Here is a 22,822-nt window from a genome sequence, read left to right as displayed (position 1 = left end):
CTTTTGAGGCAAAAATGCAATTTTTTGTAAAATAGTTGCCATTTTAAAAGAAAAATTAATATTTTAAGAAATCCTTATGTACTTCTTTAGTTTTTGACATGTAGATAATGAAAATTCTTTGTATTTTATTCAGAGTCGTTTTTGTATTTTATTCAAACCGTGTGCCTAAAATCCTGTACATCGATTTGAAGCAGTAAAAAAAAAGGATTCAGCTAGTGAGTCAATGTGCCGCCATTTTAGACATAAGGCTAATAAAAATATTTTGTTATATATGTATGTACATTAAAGCTCTCCAAATAGTTTTTGATCACAGTTATTTATTTACTCAAAAAAAATTTCCAAACTTAGATATTACTTTAGGACCTCAATAGCGGAATTCTCTAATGTCTTATCGATGATTGTCGCTATCGTTAACTAGCAACAGCCAATGGCAGGACAATTCTAAAAGAAAGCGCGGCTTTCATTGGCTGTCGCTAATTAACGATAACAAAAATTATCGAAAAAACATTTCGAGAATCCCGCAACAGGAGAGGTCTAATCCCTTAATTTCGCTATAAGAAAATTTCATTTATCCGTAAATTTTATTAAGAACATATGTGCGTATTCTGGTATGATATTCTTATTCTTAAACTCTTCTTTCACTATTCTTATATTTGGCGTCATTCGACATTTTACACTTTTCAGTATAAGTCTATTGTTCTCAAAAATTTCGGTAAAGAAGAAATTGCCAAGAAGAAGTCTAGATGCCGCAGTAATTACGTAAGTTTTCCGGAATTCTATTTCGCGACAGATTGCATCCTAAAGATAGGAGGAATAGTGCCGGTGCGGACAAGTAGTTCGGATCATAAATTAGCTTCTTCTTCCGCGGATGATGCCATCTTCTGGCGCAGTAGTTTCTCATACATTTCGCCTGCATCAGTGCAATGTCCGATGAAAAAGGGATAATGGGAAAGGAAATTGGAGGAGAAGAAGGAGGAGGAGACTGGAAGGTCCAGGACGTAAACCACAGTTCGGATGAAGTCGCTTAACGCATTGTGATAAAACTCTCCTTAGGTTCTTTTGTTTTTAATCCTTAACCGACCATGAGGCATTCACAATAGGCGATCGTGTCATTAAAATATTTACTTTAAAATCTAAATTAGATACTTGACACAATTATCTTGAGTAGTTGAAAACTAAGTAGTTTTTATGCTTCCATGTACATTTTTCATTCGTTATCTATAATATCTATATGTATATTATCATGCAATTCTCACATTGCAACTGAACTACATATTATAATTTTTAAGTTGATGACAATATAATAATGGAAAAATGTAAAATAAAAAGTGAATGAAAAACCAAAGCTTTTATTTATTATTCTTATTTTCAACACTCTCTCTCTCTCTCTCTCTGCAGGTGTGCCTTAATCAAATTTTAATTGCAAAAGTGCATACAAATTATATTATTCTATTTTTGTATAATATTTTAATATTCTCTTCATCCTTTTTTTTGTATAATACATATTTTAATATTCTCTTTATCCTTTTCAAATCCTAAAATTTCCTTGTTTTTTTAATTTAGAATTCAAATCATCATTAAATTTCTAATGAAATAAATTGTTGCTTTCTAAAAAATTGATAAACATACAAATATTTTGTATTATATACATGATATTTCCTTGTATTTTATTTCTGTTTTTCTTAAAAAATATATTAGTAGTGTAAAATAGGGCGCTTTATTAATATATAACAACAAAATTATATAATTTTAATTTTTTGTTTAAATCTGTTTAATAATTATCTGAAATTTTCTTTTATTTTAGAAATACTAGAATATTTTTAAGACCGTACAATTGATAAACAATAATAAACTAGAAGAAGAATTATTTTTTACAGATAGATTTATCTTTACCTCAACATTACATCGTTAAAATTTAATATATGTCTTTCAACATATTATTAAGATCATAAGATCCAATAAGATGCTATAAGCATCAAAAATTGTTAGATTGCTTGTCAATTTAATTAAGTGATATTACTGCGGTAAGTAAGTATGTATGCGTCAATGCTGAAAAACTATCAGCGTCGCGATTTATGGGGGGACTACATACGCAGTATATAAAATGCACACAATTATAATAAGCACTGTGATCCAGCTTCGACCGTAAAATGGCTTTCTTCTTCTAGTTTATTATCTTTTATTTTAGTGTTGTATTCTATAAATTTTTTAATAATTCTTTTTCATCTTTCAATGTTTCAATCCATGTAGTTACGATTTAAACTTTTAATACATAATATAATTTAAAAATAATCTTTTAGATTTTTTTTGCAAATCAGTTTTAATGTTTTCTTTATTTATTTATTTAGACATCTATATTACAGTAATAATAATGCTATATCATATAACTACATATAAGTATAATATAGGTATATTGTGAACTCGTGTTATGATTTAAATCAACTAATAATAATGTAATTTAAATAATAAATTTTAACAAAATATATTGATTTGTGAAATAGTTTTAATGCTTTTCCCAAATCATTCCCACATTTTTACATCTATCAAGTATGTAAGTGAAACAAAACCACATGTAAATTCATGCAAAATGCGGTGCAACAAAATATATATTTACATTAATTGACCACCATGAACTTTACATAGAACCGCTCAATGATTATATAAGCCAGAACTCTCAAACAAACATCATAATCAGAAAACTTTTTTTAAGTTTATTCACTGCATTGTTCTCGTGTATGACCTTAGAAAGTATAAGGAGCCTTTGAACTTATATCTATTGAACGGTACGCGCTGTGCGGTTCCATTTTTTTTCATGTATTACCCAGTGACCTTTAAAAGAATGTTGGGAATGAGAAAGCGCATATGGGAACCGGTTGCAATTCTAGAATCTTATACTTCCCCTTAGTCAAAACGTTAATATTCGACCATCGCACAGAGATATTGGTCGGCAAGAATTCACTTATGCGGTTACATACCAATTACAGTTTCCATTTTCCAACATAGAGCGATGCATTCGGATCGTACACGATTCGGAGACAGAGCGAGAAACAAGTGAATTCGTCAGGAACTGAGATCCGGGACCACGATAATGATAGTACCAGATGTCCCAGTGCACCCGGGGACAACGAAACACGGGAAACTGCACACACACCTATGATCGAGCCACAGTAGACACGGGTCGCGAAAGGGAGGCTGTGAAACTGCGAGATGAGAGCGAAGAGCGCAACCCCCGGTGCGCGCGCGCAGCATCCCCGGAAGCAGCCCGGCTAGATCGAGGGGTAGCCCTCGGGACCGCTTACTCAGTCGAAGTCGAGATACCCGTATCTGTGTTCTTGTTTCCTTATTGACCCTTATTCCAAATGCTCTTTACAAAATTTAAGATCAAAATTATTTATCAAATAAAATTTTTGAAACTTTTCTTCTCTTATATATTTTAAAGATTGAATTTAATTTTTTATTAGTATTAAAATATCTTCAAATATTAATATTATTCGAAATATATAATATCATAAAACATTATTGTTTTTTTAATTGTGTTTTTAATTGTATAAAGTATATTTCATTGTATTTTAAATACATTTTTATAAAATATACGTATCTAAATATATATAATGTACTTTTAGAAAAAATATTGACAAATTCATTATATTACACACACACACACACACACACACACAGGATAGTCACAGACGGTTAAAGTGTCAACCGTGATTGGTTCATTCTGGTCAAAGACAAATGCGATTGGATAATTCCATTGGAATTAACTGTTGGTTAGTTTTAACCGACGTTCGTGAAATTGGCCCTAAATCGAACATTTTGAATATCTTGCTTATTTTTGATAATACGAAAAAATGTTCTAAATTAAAGTAGTTTCGAAAGAAACGCATTTTAGTCACGTTGTTTGCTTTTCTAGGTGAAGACGCCGAAAAGATATAAAGATCATCTTCACTTTTTTAAATAAAAATACATGATTTATTTATACATATGTTCTTCATATAAAAGTATTTGTTCTTCAAATAAAAGTATCATAATGTATTGATATTTAAAAAAAAAACTAATAGTTTACGAGATATTTAATATTTCATGTCAGTATGTGCTAGAATAAAGTATTAAAAAATTTGTGTTTTTTTCTTGTTTGCCCACAGAATTTATACGTGATCATAGCTCATGCTCACAATAGTCGCGTTCAGCAGACTCAACTGTTGCGGAGCGGATCCGTGAGTGCTCATTGTTATTGATATATTCTTTTAGATTATCCAATATAAATGCCGAACGCGATCATTGATACGATGTCTCAAATTTTATCGATTTTGCAAGACAGATTGCCGCATTTTTCTGCTAAATCGTTTTGTCTTGAGTAAATACACGTCGAATGACAAAGTCTGAAATCGAAACATAAAATAGCTTAGACGACTTATATACGCATTTCGGACGAAGGAAAACAGTTTTGCAATCGTTTTATGATTGTCTACTGAGATAGGATCATTCTTCTAGATCTAAAAGTGTCATCCAATCGCAGTACAAAGAAAACTTTCAACAGTTGCAAAATAAACGTTCTGCTAAACGCAACCAATGTTCTCTAGGAAATTAGAAATATACGGAGCGAATATCGATAAATTAGGATGAAATTCGAATTCGGGCCTTGCCCGAGATCTTGAAGAGAGAAGATACAGTTTGTTGGCCAACCTTAGGGAATACAGCTATTTTACATATGAGAAAACTTAATAGACTAATTTACAACCTGAATAGAAATATAATAAACATTATAATAAACTTTATAATCTAAAGATTCAACGAGACATCACAGATACAAATTAGCGCGATGCTCCGACCAACTGAGCTAATGGGCCCCGAGATCTTGAACTCTCTGAATATAGAAATCCTATAATCAGAGTTTGGCCAAAGATGGCGGATAGAAACAGATATTGCTTTCTTTCTCGTATTACGCATACGCAGAAAGCGTGACACTGTGTCAGAAAATAGGTAACAGTAGGCCATATGGTGATATGGTTATAAACAAACACCTTATGTCCACGATGTTAAAAATCGCCCTGAAGTCTCAGTGAAGAAATTGGCCAATCGAGTTAATCAATTGGCTGAATTATTCAATTGTAATTTATTAATTTTCTTTATCCGGGATCTTGGAACAGTTTCTAACCTTTTTGAGACAAGGCTAATTAGAACTATCCGTCTCTTTCTATTCTTCGAACTCGTTTTCCGACAATGTACGAAGCTATCCGAAGAATACCGAATGGACCAAGGTAGAGAACCAATCAGAAGTTGTGGAGTTGTGCCCGCTTTGGCCAAACTCTTCTGAATAGGATTGCGGGCGACATCTGCCAGCACACCTGGTGAGCTCATACTCAAAATTCGTATGCCATCGGAGCAGAAAAGATTCTCGAGGCTCGAGGGCTCTGCTCTCTGCTCTCTGCTCCATTTCGGACTCCGTAATCCATACACGTACAATATCAATACAACTACACAACTCCGTACGATACGGATACGGAACAACGCAGAATGGCACGCGGATAGTCGAAGAATCTCTCTTTTTACATTTATTTATATTTTTCACAGACGCGCGCTCTCACGAGCAATTGCGATGGCGTCGACTTACATCAAAGACGAGACGGGTAAGGACCAGATACTCGTTATGTCGTGAAGTGTATCTGGAGGTACGCACCGGCTTTAACCTCGGTCGTGTAAACAAGTGTAAAATTATTAGCTTTGTAAGATAATAGATTGTTTCTTTTCCCACGTGCTTAGATGTAGTTAGACGATTAACCTCATAATTTTCATGTATTTCGTCGTAGTATATCTCAAAGTGTTTTACCATATTAGGATTTTTGTCTCGCGTTAACTGTATATATTATTTTTAATTTAATAAAATTTTGCAGAGGTAATCGACAAAATTGCAGAATTATGATTGAAACGTATAATTATTATTTCACAGGTACATTTATTCCAGCAAGCCAACGACCCGATGGCACATGGCGAAAGCAACGACGTGTCAAAGATGGATATATTCCTCAGGAAGAAGTTCCTTTGTAAGTAATCATGTGTGTTCTTTAATGTCTTAACTTATTATTTGCCAATTAATTAATGTAAAAAAAGGGTGCGTAAAAGCCTTTACTAGTTCTTTGTGTGTATCTATATTTTATATTATATATTTGTAAATAATAATAATAAACGTTTTGACCATCACACATTAGGTTAGTCTCAACGTTCTTAAATACATAATACAAAATCGTTAATTTAATCATTGTTTTGAATAACTAATCAATACTTCACAAAAAAGATAATTATTCCAATCATAATGTTGTAACTAAAATTAATCATTATAAACTTTGTTTTTCTACTCACCGTTTTTCTTTAAACAGATAGTTCCTTTATATTCTTCATTTATCTGCTCAGTTTTACAGGAATGTAACATTCTTCAACAATTCTTGATAAACGATGAAATGGTTCTCAATTTTCAATCTGGATCGCTATAATAAGTCTGACGATTCATGATGGTTGAAATGTATGGAATTATGAACTTTCATACATAATAATGATCAAGGAATGGAAGTAACTACTTACTTGTAACAAAATTACAGTTACAAGTTACTTTTTTGGTAACTGTAACGTAGTTATATTTTTTGGATAACGTAACAAAATTTACAGTTACTTTTACCGTTACTTTGCATATGTCATTCTGTTATATAACAATTAAATGTTATTAATTACGACAGCTAAATGTGGTTGTAGGACATTGAGTGTTTTTATTTAACACAAGTATACAAGCTACATTTAGTTTAATTTAATCTAAACATTGTACACATTTTGTTCTAATTGAACTGTGTATAAAATTTTTCTCTGTACACTCCTTTTTGCAAAACTTCTGTTATATATTTTAATTATAGTGTTATAATTTTCTTCAAAATTTTGTCAAAATATTTGATCAAAATATTTGATTTACAACTAAAAATATAGATTAAGTAAAAATATAGCTGTATTATAATAAAGAAATTATGTGTATTTCTTAATGTTCCTTTTATTTTCTAACTTATATTGTGATTCAGATAGTCCTATACAATCCTATATAATCTTCTAGTTTTCTATAAAGTATAAAAAAATTTCTAAAATATTTTAGCTGTCAACTGCTGTAGCGATCCTGAAGTGATCTTTGACAGCTGAGAAATATATACTATTATTTCAGGAATTATTTTGCACTTCTATCTTTTATGTGATGCATCGGACTGTATGTATATCTCAGTTTGCTGCATATTTTACGGGTTTTAGAATTACGAAATTGTGTTTAAAAAAAAAATAAAATAAAACTGTACATAGTATCAGTGTTATAACACTGTTATATGGTATATATATATATATATATACATATATTATATAATATATATATTGCTTTTATTTAAACGTTTAAAAAATACTGCAAAAGTACATTTTCAGACTGATTTTTAAAAACGGAAAAGTAACGAAAAGTTACCTTTCGAGTAACGGTAACTGTAACGAGTTACTTTTAAAAAGCGATAATTAATAACGGTAACTCGTTACTTTTTTTACTCGGTAACGAGTAACTGTAACTGGTTACTTTTAAAAAGTAACTTTCCATTCCCTGATCATTACAGAATAATATAGAAACTATCAGCATAACTAAATAACATCAAATTCTATGTATTCCTGTAAAGTTGAACGTAGAAATGAAACAAAAGGAACTATTTGTGTAAACAAAAACGAGAAGAAAAACGAACGAAATTTGTAATGATTTACATATTTTAGTTGCAACTTCATGATTTGGAATAATTATCTTTTTTGTGAAATATTGATTAGTTATTCAAAACAATGATTAAATTAACTTTGTATTATGTATTTAAGAATATTGAGGATGACCTAATATAATAGTCGAAACGTTCATTATTATTTATAAATATACAATTTCAAATATAGATATACACAAAGAACTATAGAAAAGAGTTTTATATATGCTCCCTTTTTTACATTAATTGATTTATTTACAGAACCGATTGTTAATTGTATTATTATTTGCCAACTTTGTTTTATTTCTATTGTTCTGTTATTCTCTTTGCAGATACGAAAGTAAAGGAAAGCAATTGATAAAGAAGCCTTTATATCCTGTGGGTGCCAGCCCAGAATTTATAGCGGAACATAAAGCTAAGCTAGAAGCTTTAGCGGCGAAAAACAAAGTAATACCTAATATACAAGCAAGAACTTCAGAAGGATCCAAGAGGAAGAAAAAGAAAAATAAATCTAAATCTATGGAATCTGTTGCCGAAGGATTGTCCAAAATTATGATCTCAGAATCTGAATTTCATAAAGAAGTTCTAACTCACACTGACAAGCCACTGTCTACGGCAAAACAAACCACAACAAATAATGTAACTAAAGACAATTTAAACACAATGCAGAAAACAATTGATCCACAAAAAAGATTAAAAAATCTTCGTAAGAAAATTAGGGAAATAGAAGTGTTAGAGGATAAAATAAAAACTGGTGCTCTAAAAAATCCTGAGAAGGAGATACTTGACAAAATCAGACGGAAAATAGAGATCTCTAAGGAAATAAAAAGATTAGAAACTGCTTTATAGATCATATCGGATTAAAACACACAAATTTGTCAATGCTATTGAAAATGGTGCAGTTGTAAAACTTGATTGATAACTATCTTATTCTATAGCAAGAAAAACCTTTGTCCTTCGTTACATTGCAGTTTTACATCTTAATTATTTTTTACTTACAATATGTAGATCGATAATATTGATACATGTATTTAACTATTTACAAATATGGCAATAACATTGATTCTGATATTTGATGAAAAACTCATACATGCATGTATGTATACATATGTTACATATGTATATTTAGAGATTTACATAAAAGTTTTAATGAAAACATGAAGTTTTTTCATTACGTGATTTATGCTCTGGATGTCATGATTTGAACCAGTTAAAAAGATAAAATAAAAACAGTTTTAAATAAATTTATATTAGCGGTCAAGATGATCTATTACAATATATGTAGACATCTGTGAAAGTGTTTTAATGAGAATTATTATGCATTTAATGTGGTGATAAGACAAAGTATATCAATTTATAATATTTATAGCGAATAAATACTAAATTGTATAAAAAATCGTCGCGCTTTTGTGAAGAAAATTAATGATCTCAAAATGATCATATTATTACATAGGTTTTTATTAATAGTAATTTTATTATGTAATAAAATATTGTATTGTAATTATAAATTGTCTTAGGTTATTAATTTTTGCATGAAATATTCGTAGATGTAAACAGTCCTGTTGATTTAAATATAAGCTTCATTAATACTCTGATGAAAATAGAAATTGAAGCATAAGCCGAATATACTTATGTAATAAAGGGGAGAATAACAGAAGCATAAACGAAGTTTCTAGAAAATAAAAATTGCAACAATAATATGTTAAAAAAGCGCAAAAGTCTCTTTTACAAAAATTATAAAAATTAATAAGAAGGCTCTATATGTATAAAACAATATAAAAATGCAAATAGGGCGTAGAGCCAATTTTATCTAACACATTAATTTAATTCATATGATAATACAATAAAACAAAATCAAACAAGTTTCGACATCGATCGTGTCATTTTCAATGATACAGCAATATATCTACATAGTTAAACTGTCATTACATAAATTCATAATACTAAAATTCGAGAATCTGTATATAAACTTAGACTTCATATCTGTTATTCCATCTTTGATCCTAATAAAAATATAAATTTTAACATTGTTTAAAAAATTCAAAAACTAAAAGTCATATTCACCTAGTCACAAATTATTAAAATCTAATACAAATATAAAAGTCATATATACCTTGTCAAAAATAAAAATCAAAATAAGTCTCTTTTACGTTCTGTTTCCAGTTTTGCTACCTAGAAAATTCGTTAATATTTTTGTTACTCTTCCCTTACATTAGGTTTCGATTTTTATTTTCACCAGTGTATATCAGAAGACGCGGTAGTGTCTCCGGCCATGTTCAAAAACTGAAAGACACTACAAGTCTCTTATCCCGCGCCACCAAAGTCCATTTTTCGGGGGTGCATAACTACTAAAATATAAAAAATTTTGAATCGAACGTTATATATCCTGAAAGGTGGCACCCCCACGAGTAATTTGAGCCAAAAAAATATAAAATCAGTCAAGCCATTCTGGAGATACAAGCAGTCAAAAAGTGATGATTTTAATGAAAAATTGAGAAACGTCTCCTTCTCTGTCCGCATTCAAGGCCGTATTAAAACTTCCTAACATCTCTCACCTTTCATTTACATCTCCACCATTTTCGATTCACCATACTCCCTCCCCCACACCCTTCTCTTACGGAAAAAAACTGTTAAGAATCAATAGTTACTATTGGTGTTCCAGTAGTTACTACTGAGACTCCAGTAGTTACTATTGAGACTCCAGTAGTTACTATTGAGACTCCAGTAGTTACTATTGAGACTCCAGTAGTTACTACTGAGACTCCAATAGTTACTACTGAGACTCCAGTAGTTACTATTGATGCTTCAATAATTACTATTAGGACTCCAATAGTTACTATTGATGCTTCAATAGTTACTATTAGGACTCCAATAGTTTGAATAATATTGGATCCAATAGTAACTATTCGCCTAATACATTTCTGCACTTGCGGAAATAATTTTTATACAAATTTGAATAAAGAAATCGATTTTAATCAATTATTTGTTATTATTTGTGCATTATTATTTGATGTATCATTATATCCTTTAATATTCGATGAAAAACAAAGATGAAAAATGATACGTCATGCGCATTACACTTGCGGAAATAATACGTACGCACTAATACATACACTATCATATAAACTGTGACGTGACATTTTGTCAGTCACTCGGAAAAGCAGCATAATGCGAGATCCTGAGTCCTTTAGGGTTAACGGGCGAGCTCACAAGCGAATGTGCGGCATTATAATTTATTTTTATTTCCTTCTTGCGATTATTGTATTACTTATTTTGGTAAATATCTAGAAAAGGGGAGTCCCCTCCGATGATTTTGACCTTGACATATGTTGTATCAAGGTCATGACCCTGAGTGACCTCCCGCAGGTTTTAGGTGGCGGTCGCTGTCCGTTAAAAAGTTATTAACAAAAAAAAGTTTCAAAATTAACGTACCATTTCTCGGAAATTATACATATTAACGTATCATTTCTGCCATATATGTATTATAACAAGTACTATTTTACATCTCCTTTCGTTTAGAAACGTTAAACTTTCCACGCGAAGTAACTCTCACCTTCCCCAACCCCCCGCGAAGGGGCACACGACTTCTACGATTGTATTGTTGCTATGATAGTACTGCCGGGGCAGACTTCTGTGACGGTGTGGGTGCGGGGGAGGGAGCATGGTGAATCGAAAATGGTGGAGATGTGAATGAAGGTGAGAGATGTTAGGAAGTTTTAATATGGCCTTCGGCCACCCCCCCCGCACCCACACCGTCGACAAAGGTCTGCCCCGATAATACTATCATAGCAACAGTACAATCGTAGAAGTCGTGTGCCCCTTCGCAGGGGATTGGGGGAGGTGAGAGTTACTTCGCGTGGAAAGTTTAACGTTTCTAAACAGAAGGAGATGTAAAATAGTACTTGTTATAATACATATATGGCAGAAATGATACGTTAATATGTATAATTTCCGAGAAATGGTACGTTAATTTTGAAACTTTTTTTGTTAATAACTTTTTAACGGACAGTGACCGCCACCTAAAACCTGCGGGAGGTTACTCAGGGTCATGACCTTGACAACATATGTCAAGGTCAAGATCATCGGGGGGGGGGCTCCCCTTTTCTAGATATTTACCCTTATTTTTATTATTACAATATTTGTAGGACCGTTGGAATTTCAAACAATAAATTGAATAAAGATTAAAGGCCAAATGACGGTCAAGCAAGATTTAGGTTGCTACAATAATGTGTGAATTTATTTACCACGTATGTAGTCTCCTTTAATCGCGCGCCAAAATATTTTCAGTCTTTAACAAACGCAACTCTAAATAACTACCGTAGTAATATCACTAGTTAAATTGACATGCAATTTAACGATATTTGATGCTTATAGTATCTTATTAGATCTTAATAATATGTTGAAAGACATATATTAAAATTTAATATTAAAGTAATGATAAATTTAAAATCTGTGAAAAATAAGATTGCGAAGAATATCACAAGTTGGCGTTTCGTCCCGGCTTCCACTACTGGACTCATCAGTAAGGTAATGTAAATGTTGTGATATTCTTCGCAATCTTATTTTTCACAGATTTTAAATTTATCATTACTTTAATATTAAATTTTAATATGTCTTTCAACATATTATTAAGATCTAATAAGATGCTATAAGCATCAAATATCGTTAAATTGCATGTCAATTTAACTAGTGATATTACTACGGTAGTTATTTAGAGTTGCGTTTGTTAAAGACTGAAAATATTTCGGCGCGCGATTAAAGGAGACTACATACGTGGTAAATAAATTCACACATTATTGTAGCAACCTAAATCTTGCTTGACCGTCATTTGGCCTTTATTCAATTTATTGTTTGCTTATTTTTATTCTCTTTTTGCGATTATTGTATTATTTTCTTTCTTTCTTCTTCTTGTCGCTATTTAGTTAAGTTTTAGTTAATATTAAGACGACCTGAGCTCGGATTTTGCCGGTAATTCACGATCAGAGCCGGTGGCTACGCTGTATTCTTGTGTTCGGCCGCCTCACCTATCGCTAGAAGAGAGAAGACGTCGCCTCCTACGATCGAGAGATGGCTGTATGAAGAGTTTGGCTGAAGTCATGAGAAGCGCGTTACACGCAGGTCGTATTATTTCATATTTGTTACTAATGTCGCTATTATTTGGTGGATTATCGCACCGTCATTGCAGACGCCTTGGAGAGAGACGTCAGCTGGGAACGGACTCACAGGCAGGACATCCGTCGAAGCACCGTAACCCACAACGATCATGGGAGGATACGCGACATGCAAGGACCCGCGGGATTCGTCGCGAGGTCACGCGGTCGCGGCGAGCCAATTAGAGCAAGCAGAGGCCCGATAAGAGAGGGCCTGCCGGCCTGCGTGAATCCGCGGAAACTTCCGATCGGCACTTGTGCAGTGACGGACTCCTAGAAAGGATGCAGGATCTCGCCCATAACTTGTCAGGAATTTCGAGAATATTCGTCGAAGACGAGCACTGCTATCGGCTCTCGTGCAGACTTTTGAAGGAAGCGGCTGATGAGGAATATCTTGGTGAGGCGAGCGTCATTCCGATTTTCTTGTAAAGCCACCGATCGCGTAATATTTTGTGAGCGTCTCGAGCGGATCGCGTGTGAAAATTTACGCGGATTTGATTCGGCCGATGTCGTACCGGCAAACTGTAACGCCATTGTTTCTGTCGATGAACGCGTGCCGTCCGCTCGAGCGTAAGAATTTGTGAACTCAGGATTGTCGTTACTGCTCGCCCGTGTCACTGCCAAGTCAAATTGTTCGTATGAATTGTTGAGATTCCGGTTTGTTTAACCCTTTAACGCCCGAACGGACACTTTTTTCCAATCATTTTCAAAGTTAATTTTCTCGTCTATTAGGGGCGTAAAAAATTTCGGATGGACCATTTCCTACGTATTTGGGATCGCTCTTTCAGTATCTGCTAACAGATTTGCAAAAAAATAAATTTTGAAAAAGTTACGGCCATTTTTTTGAGAAAAAATGGAAATTTTTGGCAATTTGATTTCAAAAATGATTTTTTTTTTCATATAGTGAGCAACCAGATAACTATTTAACCTTCAAATATCGCGTCCGCAATGTCCAAGCTTCAAAATGGCGAAACGTACTTTTCAAAATTTCAAGATGACGGATCAAGAATGTCGGCGGAAGGTTTTTATTTACACAAATATAAATATACAGTGTAGTCTTCTTATAAAAAATTTGTTATTTTTATAATACTGGGTATCTAAAGGTTAAACTTTCCACGCGAAGTAACTCTCACCTCCCCCAAAATCCACTCATACACTTTATAACATAAAAGCGACATGGAAGTTGCTAGCTTCTTAGCATAGAAAGAGGTTAGGTTAGAGCATGGTGGAAGGATTAAATACTTCCACCATGGGTTAGAGTCGCTTCATGTGAATGCAGTAGTTTCCGCCACCCCTACGGGGGGGCTCCACTATTGTTAAAAATAACCTAACCCAACCCATTTAGTGGTGTGAGGTAGTTCTCGTTTCGCGTGGAAAGTCGAAATCCACGTGCAACAGTATAATTATAGAAGTCGTATGTGTACATACAGTAGGTTCCGCCCCCCCCCTGCGGGGGGCCTTCACTACTGTTAAAAATAACCTAACCCAACCCACTTAGTGGTGTGAGGTAGCTCTTGCTTCGCGTAGAAAGTCGAAACCCACGTACAACAGTACAGGCGTATGACTTCCTATGCGAAAACATTTCCATGATTGTACTGTTGCACGTGGGTTTCGACTTTTTAGGCGAAACGAGAGCTATCTCACACCACTGAATGGGTTGGGTTAGGTTATTTTTAACAGTCGTGGAGCCCCCCCGCAGGGGGGGGGGGCGGAACTCACTGCATCCACTCATACACTTTGCAACATTCACCCGGATAGCAAAATGCTACCAGTATGCCAGCAGTATGCCAGCAAACTTGACCATGACGTTACAGCAGATATCAAACTGCTGCTTCCTCATTAAGCTTAGTTTCTAACAGCTTAGCCTGCCAACATAATACAACGATAAAAATACAACAAAAATCAATCATTATTTGCTAACACATCGCGACAGCGAAACGCGGTAAAAATACATCTTAACTTGACATAACCAGTACTGACAGCAAAAACGCAGCAAAAATCGAGCACAGTCTGCCGTCACGTCGTGACAGCAAAAACGCGGCAGATATAGAATGATCTAACTAATTAGCTATTGATGGCAAAAATCGCGCATAGGTTGCCGAAAAAAAAAGTTACAGCAATTCTTAATTTAATTAAATTCTTATTAATTAAATTAAATTCTTATTAATTAGATTTCTTTTTCCATCATTTGTGTCCTCTCCTTAAGTGCTGAACTGATTAATAATACCTAGGAAAAAACTTTTAAACCTGATAGGGATTTGAACTCGTGACTCGATCCACGGTCCAGTTCTCGAGTTGTTCATCTGACGTACTGCTCCACTGTTACTTTATTGACAGAGATGTTTCGAATTGTCTATATATACTTTTAATAAAAATATTTTATTAAATGGACAATTTATATAAATAGACAGATTATGCATGATTTTTGCTGCGTCTTCGCCATCAATGGCCTAGTTTACACCCTACGTTTACGCCGCCATCTATACTCTAAATCTAACCTAAACACGACAGGTCGCGACGGTGTAAATAGCTGTAACCTCGCTTAGGTGAGGGATTTTTTTCAAGATTCCTGACCTCTCTTAGGCCGCAGATAGAGATAGTAGTACTAGAGTACGCATTGTAGGAGTGGGGGTAATCCTATCTAGAAAAGGACGCACTCATTTGGGCCTTTTCGTTCTCTCTCGTTTCGCGCATGCGTATAGCCATATACTCTGAGAGAGGGAATCGAAAGAAAGAACGAGTCGAACGAGAAAAGTTTCATCATTACATGACCGGACAAGCCTGATTGAGCCTGATCACTTTGGAATCAAACAGAGAATTGAGTTTAATAAGGTTAAGGGCTCTCGATGAATAATATCAATAAATATTAATGATAAAAATCTATTACTTATACCTCTATAATTCCAGTTATGCGAGCATATTGGCCAGCACCACCAGATTGTTTCTTATAAAGATAGTCAAATTCACATGGTTTAGTTAAGTCTCGCGGAAAGAAACTTTTGGCTTTCCAAGAATGACCGGACAAGCCTGATCTCTTTGGAATCAAACAAAGAATTGATAAGGTTAAGGGTTTCCCAGTGCCAAGGGTTGCTCTTCCAATTCCTTATTCTTTCTTTCAATCCCCTCTCTCAGAGTATACGGCTATACGCATGCGCGAAACGAGAGAGAACGAAACGGTTCCAAATGAGTGCGTCCTTTTCTAGATAGAATTATCCCCACTCCTCAAATTTCCGACAATGCGTACTCTAGTACTACTATCTCTATGGGCCGCACGACCTATCTAGCTTTAACGCATGTAAACGCAGGCAGACGGCCTAAAGGCGTAAAGTGTACTAAGAAACGTGAGACTAAATGCGACCTACATTAGGCCCAAAAATGGGTGCTTTCCAGCTACGACACAAGTAGACACTGGGTGCTTTCCAATTACAATATTCCTAGACACTTTCGTGCACACGGCGACACAAGTTAGGGTCTGCGCACAATAGGAGAAATATTAGGAACAGATATTAAATGTAAGAATTTTAACCTATCAGAACTGTGTACTGTGGAATGTGCGCTTTCTAACAGGTTAAAATTATTATATTTAATATCTGTTCCTAATATTTTTCCTATTGTGCGTAGACCCTTACGTTCCAATTGTCCGTTATTGTCGACACAACACTACACATCTGTACTTAGCCGAAGGTAGAGTCCTAGATATCGGAGAAGCGATGTTCCGCGTCCTGATTAGCTGACTGTCAGCTAATCATGACATTCATTCAGTGGTATTAAAAATGGCTGACTAATAGACGATTGGTCTCGTCTGCAAACGACGCCATTTTTAATACTTTTCTTAGTAATTTTGCGATACTGACTTAAGCCGGTTGCGCTTCTCTGATATCTAGAACTCTAGCCGAGGGCTGTGTAGCCTTGTATTTTCTAGTGACATTCTAGTCAGGAGATTGGGTGCTTTCCAGCTACGAAACACAGTGTAGCATTGTGTGACACAGTGTTACACAGTGTCGGCTTATAGCTGAAACGCTATTTAGCTTTTTCATTTCACCGCTAGAGTGAAGTGCAGTCACTTTACACTAGTGTTTCTAATAGGAAAAGTATTCTGGTATATTTACTCGGTGAATTTGATCAACGGTTTGTAATTTTAATTAAAAAATCAAAATATCAAATTGCATCAATAAAGGATTTGCCAAGTGCTAACATTAATTTTAACAAAGCTCTATTTTAATGTTTATTTTACAACGATTTATTTGTGAAAGGTACAATAAATACGTATATATACATACATAATTTTATTTTGTTAACAAAATTAATTAATTTTATTTATCAATTAAATAACCTTTATATAGATGAATATGCAAGAAAAGGTAGCGGTTAATCTTTTAACGGAGAGTATAGTAAATACCAGTTCAAGTACAGAACAAGAAAACTTAAATATCAGTGAAACAGATTGGAATAATAGTAGTCTTTCAGTCAGTAATATATCTTCAAGCACTGAAGAAAATGACGATTTAATCTTATTTCCCCTAATGAAATATTTGATGAGTGGATATAAAAGACATCGGGTCGAACATTACCTTCATGTTGTGGATAGTTGGACCGATTTAGAATTTAAAGAGCATTTGCGACTAAATCGTATTACAGCAATTCGATTAATAGGTAATATTTACTCAAAAAATTGAAATTTTTAATTTTTAAACATGAGTTTTCAATATTTGAGGCCTCTAATTCTTTATATATTTTAGATCAATTGCATGAAAGTGGATATATTCCTTCACATTCATTTGGAGTAAAACCAATAGAAGCAAAACTCAGTTTTCTTATATTTTTGTGGCACATGGCGAACACAGAACCTCTACGAACAATATCAGATAGATTTAACGTTTCTTTATTTCATCTGTCTTCCGAGTAATTCGCCGAGTAACAGCTTGGATTTTAACAAAATTAGATGATATTATTCAGTGGCCTAAAGGACAACACGTCGCATATGTTTGTCAACAGTTTTATGCTAAGAGAGCCCAGACAGCATGCTTGTCAGAATGAAAACTTTAAGAGAACTTTTTCAAGAGAACATTTAGTTATCTTTAAAATGATGTCTAAACGATATCTCATAATAATCATTTATTAGAGAATCTACCAAGAGAACTCTTTAAGATATCCGATTTGAGAGATGTCTTGAAATTGTTATCTTTATGATGTCATGCTAAATGATATTAGTTTGTTCTCTCATAAAAGATATCAATATGTTGTATGATTTTTGACAGTTCAGAAACGAGACATAATTATGATATCTTTTATGAGAAATTCATTTGATGTTATTAAGAAAGATTCTGTTTCAAAGATGCCAGAAGGTTTGTAGATTATCGCGCCAACGTTCTGTGAATTCATAATCTTGCCATTTACTTCATCAGGGCGAGGGTGCAGTGATACTTAGCAATTTCGGGTGGGACGCACTAGTGTACACTGGTGCATGTTAAGTCCGTGTACAATGTACATGTTCGTGCATATGTTATATCCGTGTACTACCGCGGTGGTAGATTAACAGTGTACAACGGTTTTAATATGCACCAGTGCACACTCATTTTTCCAGCCGAAATCGCTAATAGATACGTATCAGTGCATTCCTCGCCCTGATGAAGTGAACGGCAAGATTAATTAATTCAAACCTGCAAACATAACCTGTAAACCCTCTTTTTAAAGAAATTTATATATTAACATATAACAGATTTCTTTAAGACATCATAAATATGAATATATATGTTAATCATAAAGATGTCCAATTTAAGAAATCTTTTAAATATCATTTTTGTGACATCTTTCTGTTCTCAAAAAACGACGCATTAGATAACATATATTCAGTTATCTTTATGTGATCTTTAAGAAGTTTCTCTAAGTTATCAGATTCAAAAATAAGATATCTTTTAGAAACCTTTTGGATAACATATTGTTATTTGGGAGGCATTCCAAATGTAATAGGGGCTATTGATTGTACTCATATTAGGATAGAGAAACCTAATGTGGAAAATGCAAGAGATTATTGTAATCGGAAAAAATACTTCTCTATAAACTTACAAGCTGTTGTAGATTCGGATATGAAATTGACTAACATATATTGTGGTCAACCGGGTTCTCTTCATGACGCACGAATTCTAAAAAAGTCACCATTATACAGTTCAGCTTGTGAGAATAGAGAAGTAATTTTTCCAGATGGAAAATTTATACTTGGGGATTCTGCATATCCATCATTACAATGGCTTGTTCCTCCTTTCCGTGATAATGGTCACCTTACTCCCCATCAAACTGAATTTAATTTCATACATTCTTCAACGCGTATGGTTGTAGAAAAAGCATTTGGCTATCTGAAAGGACGTTTTCGACGAATTAAATTTTTTACAGAATATTGCAATTTACCATTTATTACAAATACAATTGTAGCTGCATGTATGTTACATAATTTTTGTTTAGACTGTGGTGATGAAAATTTTAATGATAATGTGGAATGTGAGGAACTAAATGATATTGTTAATATAGATGATTTGGACGAAAATATTAATTGCGGACTTCAGTTAGATCGAAGAATGCAAGTATTAAGAGAAATATTTGATCAGGAATAAATATGTATATGTATAACTGAGTATGAAAAATTTATGTATATGATTATGAAAAAGTTATAAATAAAAATATTTGACCATGACACACAATTGGAAGATAAACATTGTTTTATTTAAAAACTCTACTCACAATAGTACAATAGTAGTAATTCTACTGTAACAGGTACAATAGTAATCTTAATGAAAAAAAAAACGAAAGACATTAGATTGAACATTACATTTTCATTATAGCTAATTAGACTTATAGAACTGTTCTTTAATAAAAACAAATTATAAAAAAATAATTGGTAGTAAATAGTCATCTACTCGTTATAGCTATCAAAGATAATTTTCCTATTTATTTCCTTCTATAAAAATAATCTTTTAATAATTGTATTTCAATACGTTATATTGCAAACTTCTGATGTTACTTGGTAAATTATATTCTAATCTCAACTAAAATATAAAATGTATATATAAAATTTAAAAACAAGTAAAAACATAAAATAAAAGCAGAAGCATATTTTATTTACTGAATAATATGCTTTAGAAAACAGGCCAAAACTGAAAACAATCATCTACTATTCATCAGAATCATCGGAGATATCCTTTACATTTTCTTGATTTAATAATTTTTTTAATAAGTTGCATTTTTTTTTTCTATTCTCATTAATTCAGTGTGTCTATTTTCTTTGTCCTTCAATTTTTTAAGTAATAGTTCCTTTTTCTGTTCCATCTGTTTTCTTTTTAAAGATACCATTTGTTTCTTTAACGTAAAGCTTTCAATTGCTCTGTTCTCAGCTGTTATATGCCTTTTATGACGTTCAGTATCTCTTATTTCTTTAGTTTCTAGAAATTTTAGCCACTGTTGTTCAATGTTTATTTTTTTATTTGCTAAGTTCGATCCTGTTCCATGGCGGGGACGAATTTTTGCTTCTGTATTTTTATTATTCAATGGCGAGGCAATTGAAATTGTAGCAGCAGACGCGATGGGACTTGTAAGATCACTTATAACCATATCTGGTAATAATGATTTGGAAGTTCCACAACTTATAATATGTCTTTGATCGGATAATGCAGGTTTGTCGACTTTAGTTCCTATTATTTTACTCGATACAGTGTGGGCGGCAACAGCATCTTTATTTTTGCCAAATATTTCATCCAATTGACTGTACCATTTAAATTCAATTCTACCTCTGCCTGACTTATTGTTGTTATCACAACAATCTTTGTATTTTTTTTGTAATATATTCATTTTCCATCTAACCTGATCATTGGACATCTGAAGAAACATTTTTAAAAATGAAAAGCATTGTTATGACACGGTATGTGTGTATGTGTATGTGCGTGTACAACCATCCTATATTATATATTGTACATAAAGTTGGAGTATTATAGTTGGAGTTTATAGTTAAATACTCAAAATTTAGAATTGTTCTCTTTAAAGACAGCATATAAAATTATTTTATTTTGTTTAGAAAAAGTCGTTTCTTTATCATACCTGGATTTCGAAATTTTTTAGGCCATCTGATATTGCTGTCCAAATTTTGGTTTTCTTTTTAGGATGATCCAACATATGCTTATTGGCTTCATAAAGACTGAGAAGAGCCATTGTTGCCTCATCAGTCCAAATAGCGCTTATGAATAACATTTAAAAACAATATGAAACAATAATTTTATTCCGAATATATTCAAATATATGTATAATACCATATATATGTATAACTTTTACTTTGTTTAGCAGAGTGTTCACTATCTGTACTGCCTGCGATGGTTTCTGGCACTGTTTTCTGGAAGTTACTATATACTATAAGAATAAATAATAAGAAATAAGAATTTTATATTTCATAAATTATGTATAAGTTAAATACTGCATGTATCGGATACTTTAAATAAGATTTTATATAATATTTTAGTTCATAATTTATTATTAATACTTTAAAATTAGATTAAGAAAAATAGCTTTTATATTTAATAAGCAAGTTATGCTGTCATAATAAATAAACTTACATTCATCATTAACTTCTAAAATGTCGTTGATAAATAAAGCGTTATTGCTGTCCATATATATATCTTTTCCTCTTAAACATTCATGTACGGATGCTGCGTCTAATGAAACGATACATGCATTGCAGTGTTTGCAAGTAAATCCATTTTCTTTTTCTACTGTAATTAAGAAATTAAAATATGATTATTAATCATTAATTATTAAAATTATGTTAACTTTTATAATTGCAAAATAAAATATAGTATTTTCATGTTGTAGATTTCACATTTTAAGAATATTAAACTAGAATATTAAATTTGTACTAAATACCTTCCATAGTTCAGAAAACGGTAGTCTAAATTCAAAAGAATATTTTGTCACCTTATTTGTTTCGTATACACTCAGCAATGTCGGAATATCATTCCTAGATAAATAAGTAGTACCAAATGTAAAAATCTTGGTTATGTTGGTAGCTATGAAGAGACGACACAGGGTGCGTTCCGAGTTACGGATGAAGCGCGTAGACTGCATAGAAAGTCGTTCCGAATTAACTATTGCGCGCTTCGAAAGCGCTTCGAGAGTACTTGAATTCCCCAGATTGTACTAACCGTACTGAATTCTTAGCACTCCACTTAGCGCATTGACTGCTTCTCTTTCGACCTGAGGCAGTTGATGCGTCTGATGCGTTCATGCGGTCTATGCGCATGATTTGTAATTCGAAACGAGCAACGAGTACCGGACAATACAACAGTGAACGGACGAATATTTGCGATTTGCGATGAAACAGCGATTACAGTAATTGCATGATTTCCCGGTCTTATTAGAGGATAAAGATGAAGTATTAACTTTATTTTTAAATGAAGAGGATATGGCGAAAGTAAGCCAAGATAAAATTAATTGCATTATTCAACAAAAATTAAAAGGGCGAAGTAAGAGTCAGAAGTAAATTACATTTAAAATAATATTAAAATGTTAATATATTTACAATAGAAATATTACAAAAAATTGCTTAAAATTAAAAACATGATGCCCGTTACTTAAAATTAAAAATATGCTGCGCGTAACAATTGTTACGCGCAGCATGTTTTTAATTTTAACAATTGTTACGCGCATCATGTTTTTAATTTTAAGTAACGGACATCATGTTTTTAATTTTAACCAATTTTTTGTAATATTTCTATTGTAAATATGTTAACATTTTAATATTATTTTAAATGTAATTTACTTCTGACTCTTACTTCGCCCTTTTAATAATTTATGTTGAATATTGTTATATTAAGAGTCCTTGAATATTTTCATCAAAATTAATGGCATTATTTTACCTTGATTTATTTAATGTATAGATTA

At 32.8% G+C, this 22,822-nt stretch overlaps 1 protein-coding gene and 1 pseudogene across 1 annotated transcript; both read left to right on the top strand.

Moving 5' to 3' along the window:
- The first annotated feature begins 5,423 nt into the window (after positions 1-5,423).
- Pym (partner of Y14 and mago) lies at positions 5,424-8,645 on the top strand. The gene is made up of 3 exons (XM_018537158.1): positions 5,424-5,630; positions 5,951-6,044; positions 8,087-8,645. The coding sequence occupies exons 1-3, from the start codon at positions 5,600-5,602 to the stop codon at positions 8,601-8,603; spliced, it is 642 nt and encodes a 213-aa protein (XP_018392660.1). The 5' UTR covers positions 5,424-5,599; the 3' UTR covers positions 8,604-8,645.
- Positions 8,646-8,801: 156 nt separating this feature from the next.
- On the top strand, positions 8,802-19,506 carry LOC108771789 (putative nuclease HARBI1; annotated as a pseudogene).
- The last annotated feature ends 3,316 nt before the right edge of the window (positions 19,507-22,822 follow it).

This window comes from Cyphomyrmex costatus, unplaced genomic scaffold (genome assembly GCF_001594065.2).
Source record: "Cyphomyrmex costatus isolate MS0001 unplaced genomic scaffold, Ccosl1.0 scaffold165, whole genome shotgun sequence".
Classification (NCBI taxonomy): domain Eukaryota; kingdom Metazoa; phylum Arthropoda; class Insecta; order Hymenoptera; family Formicidae; genus Cyphomyrmex; species Cyphomyrmex costatus.
The sequence above is the reverse complement of the archived record's forward strand: the minus strand, read 5'-3'. Positions and strand labels throughout refer to the sequence as shown.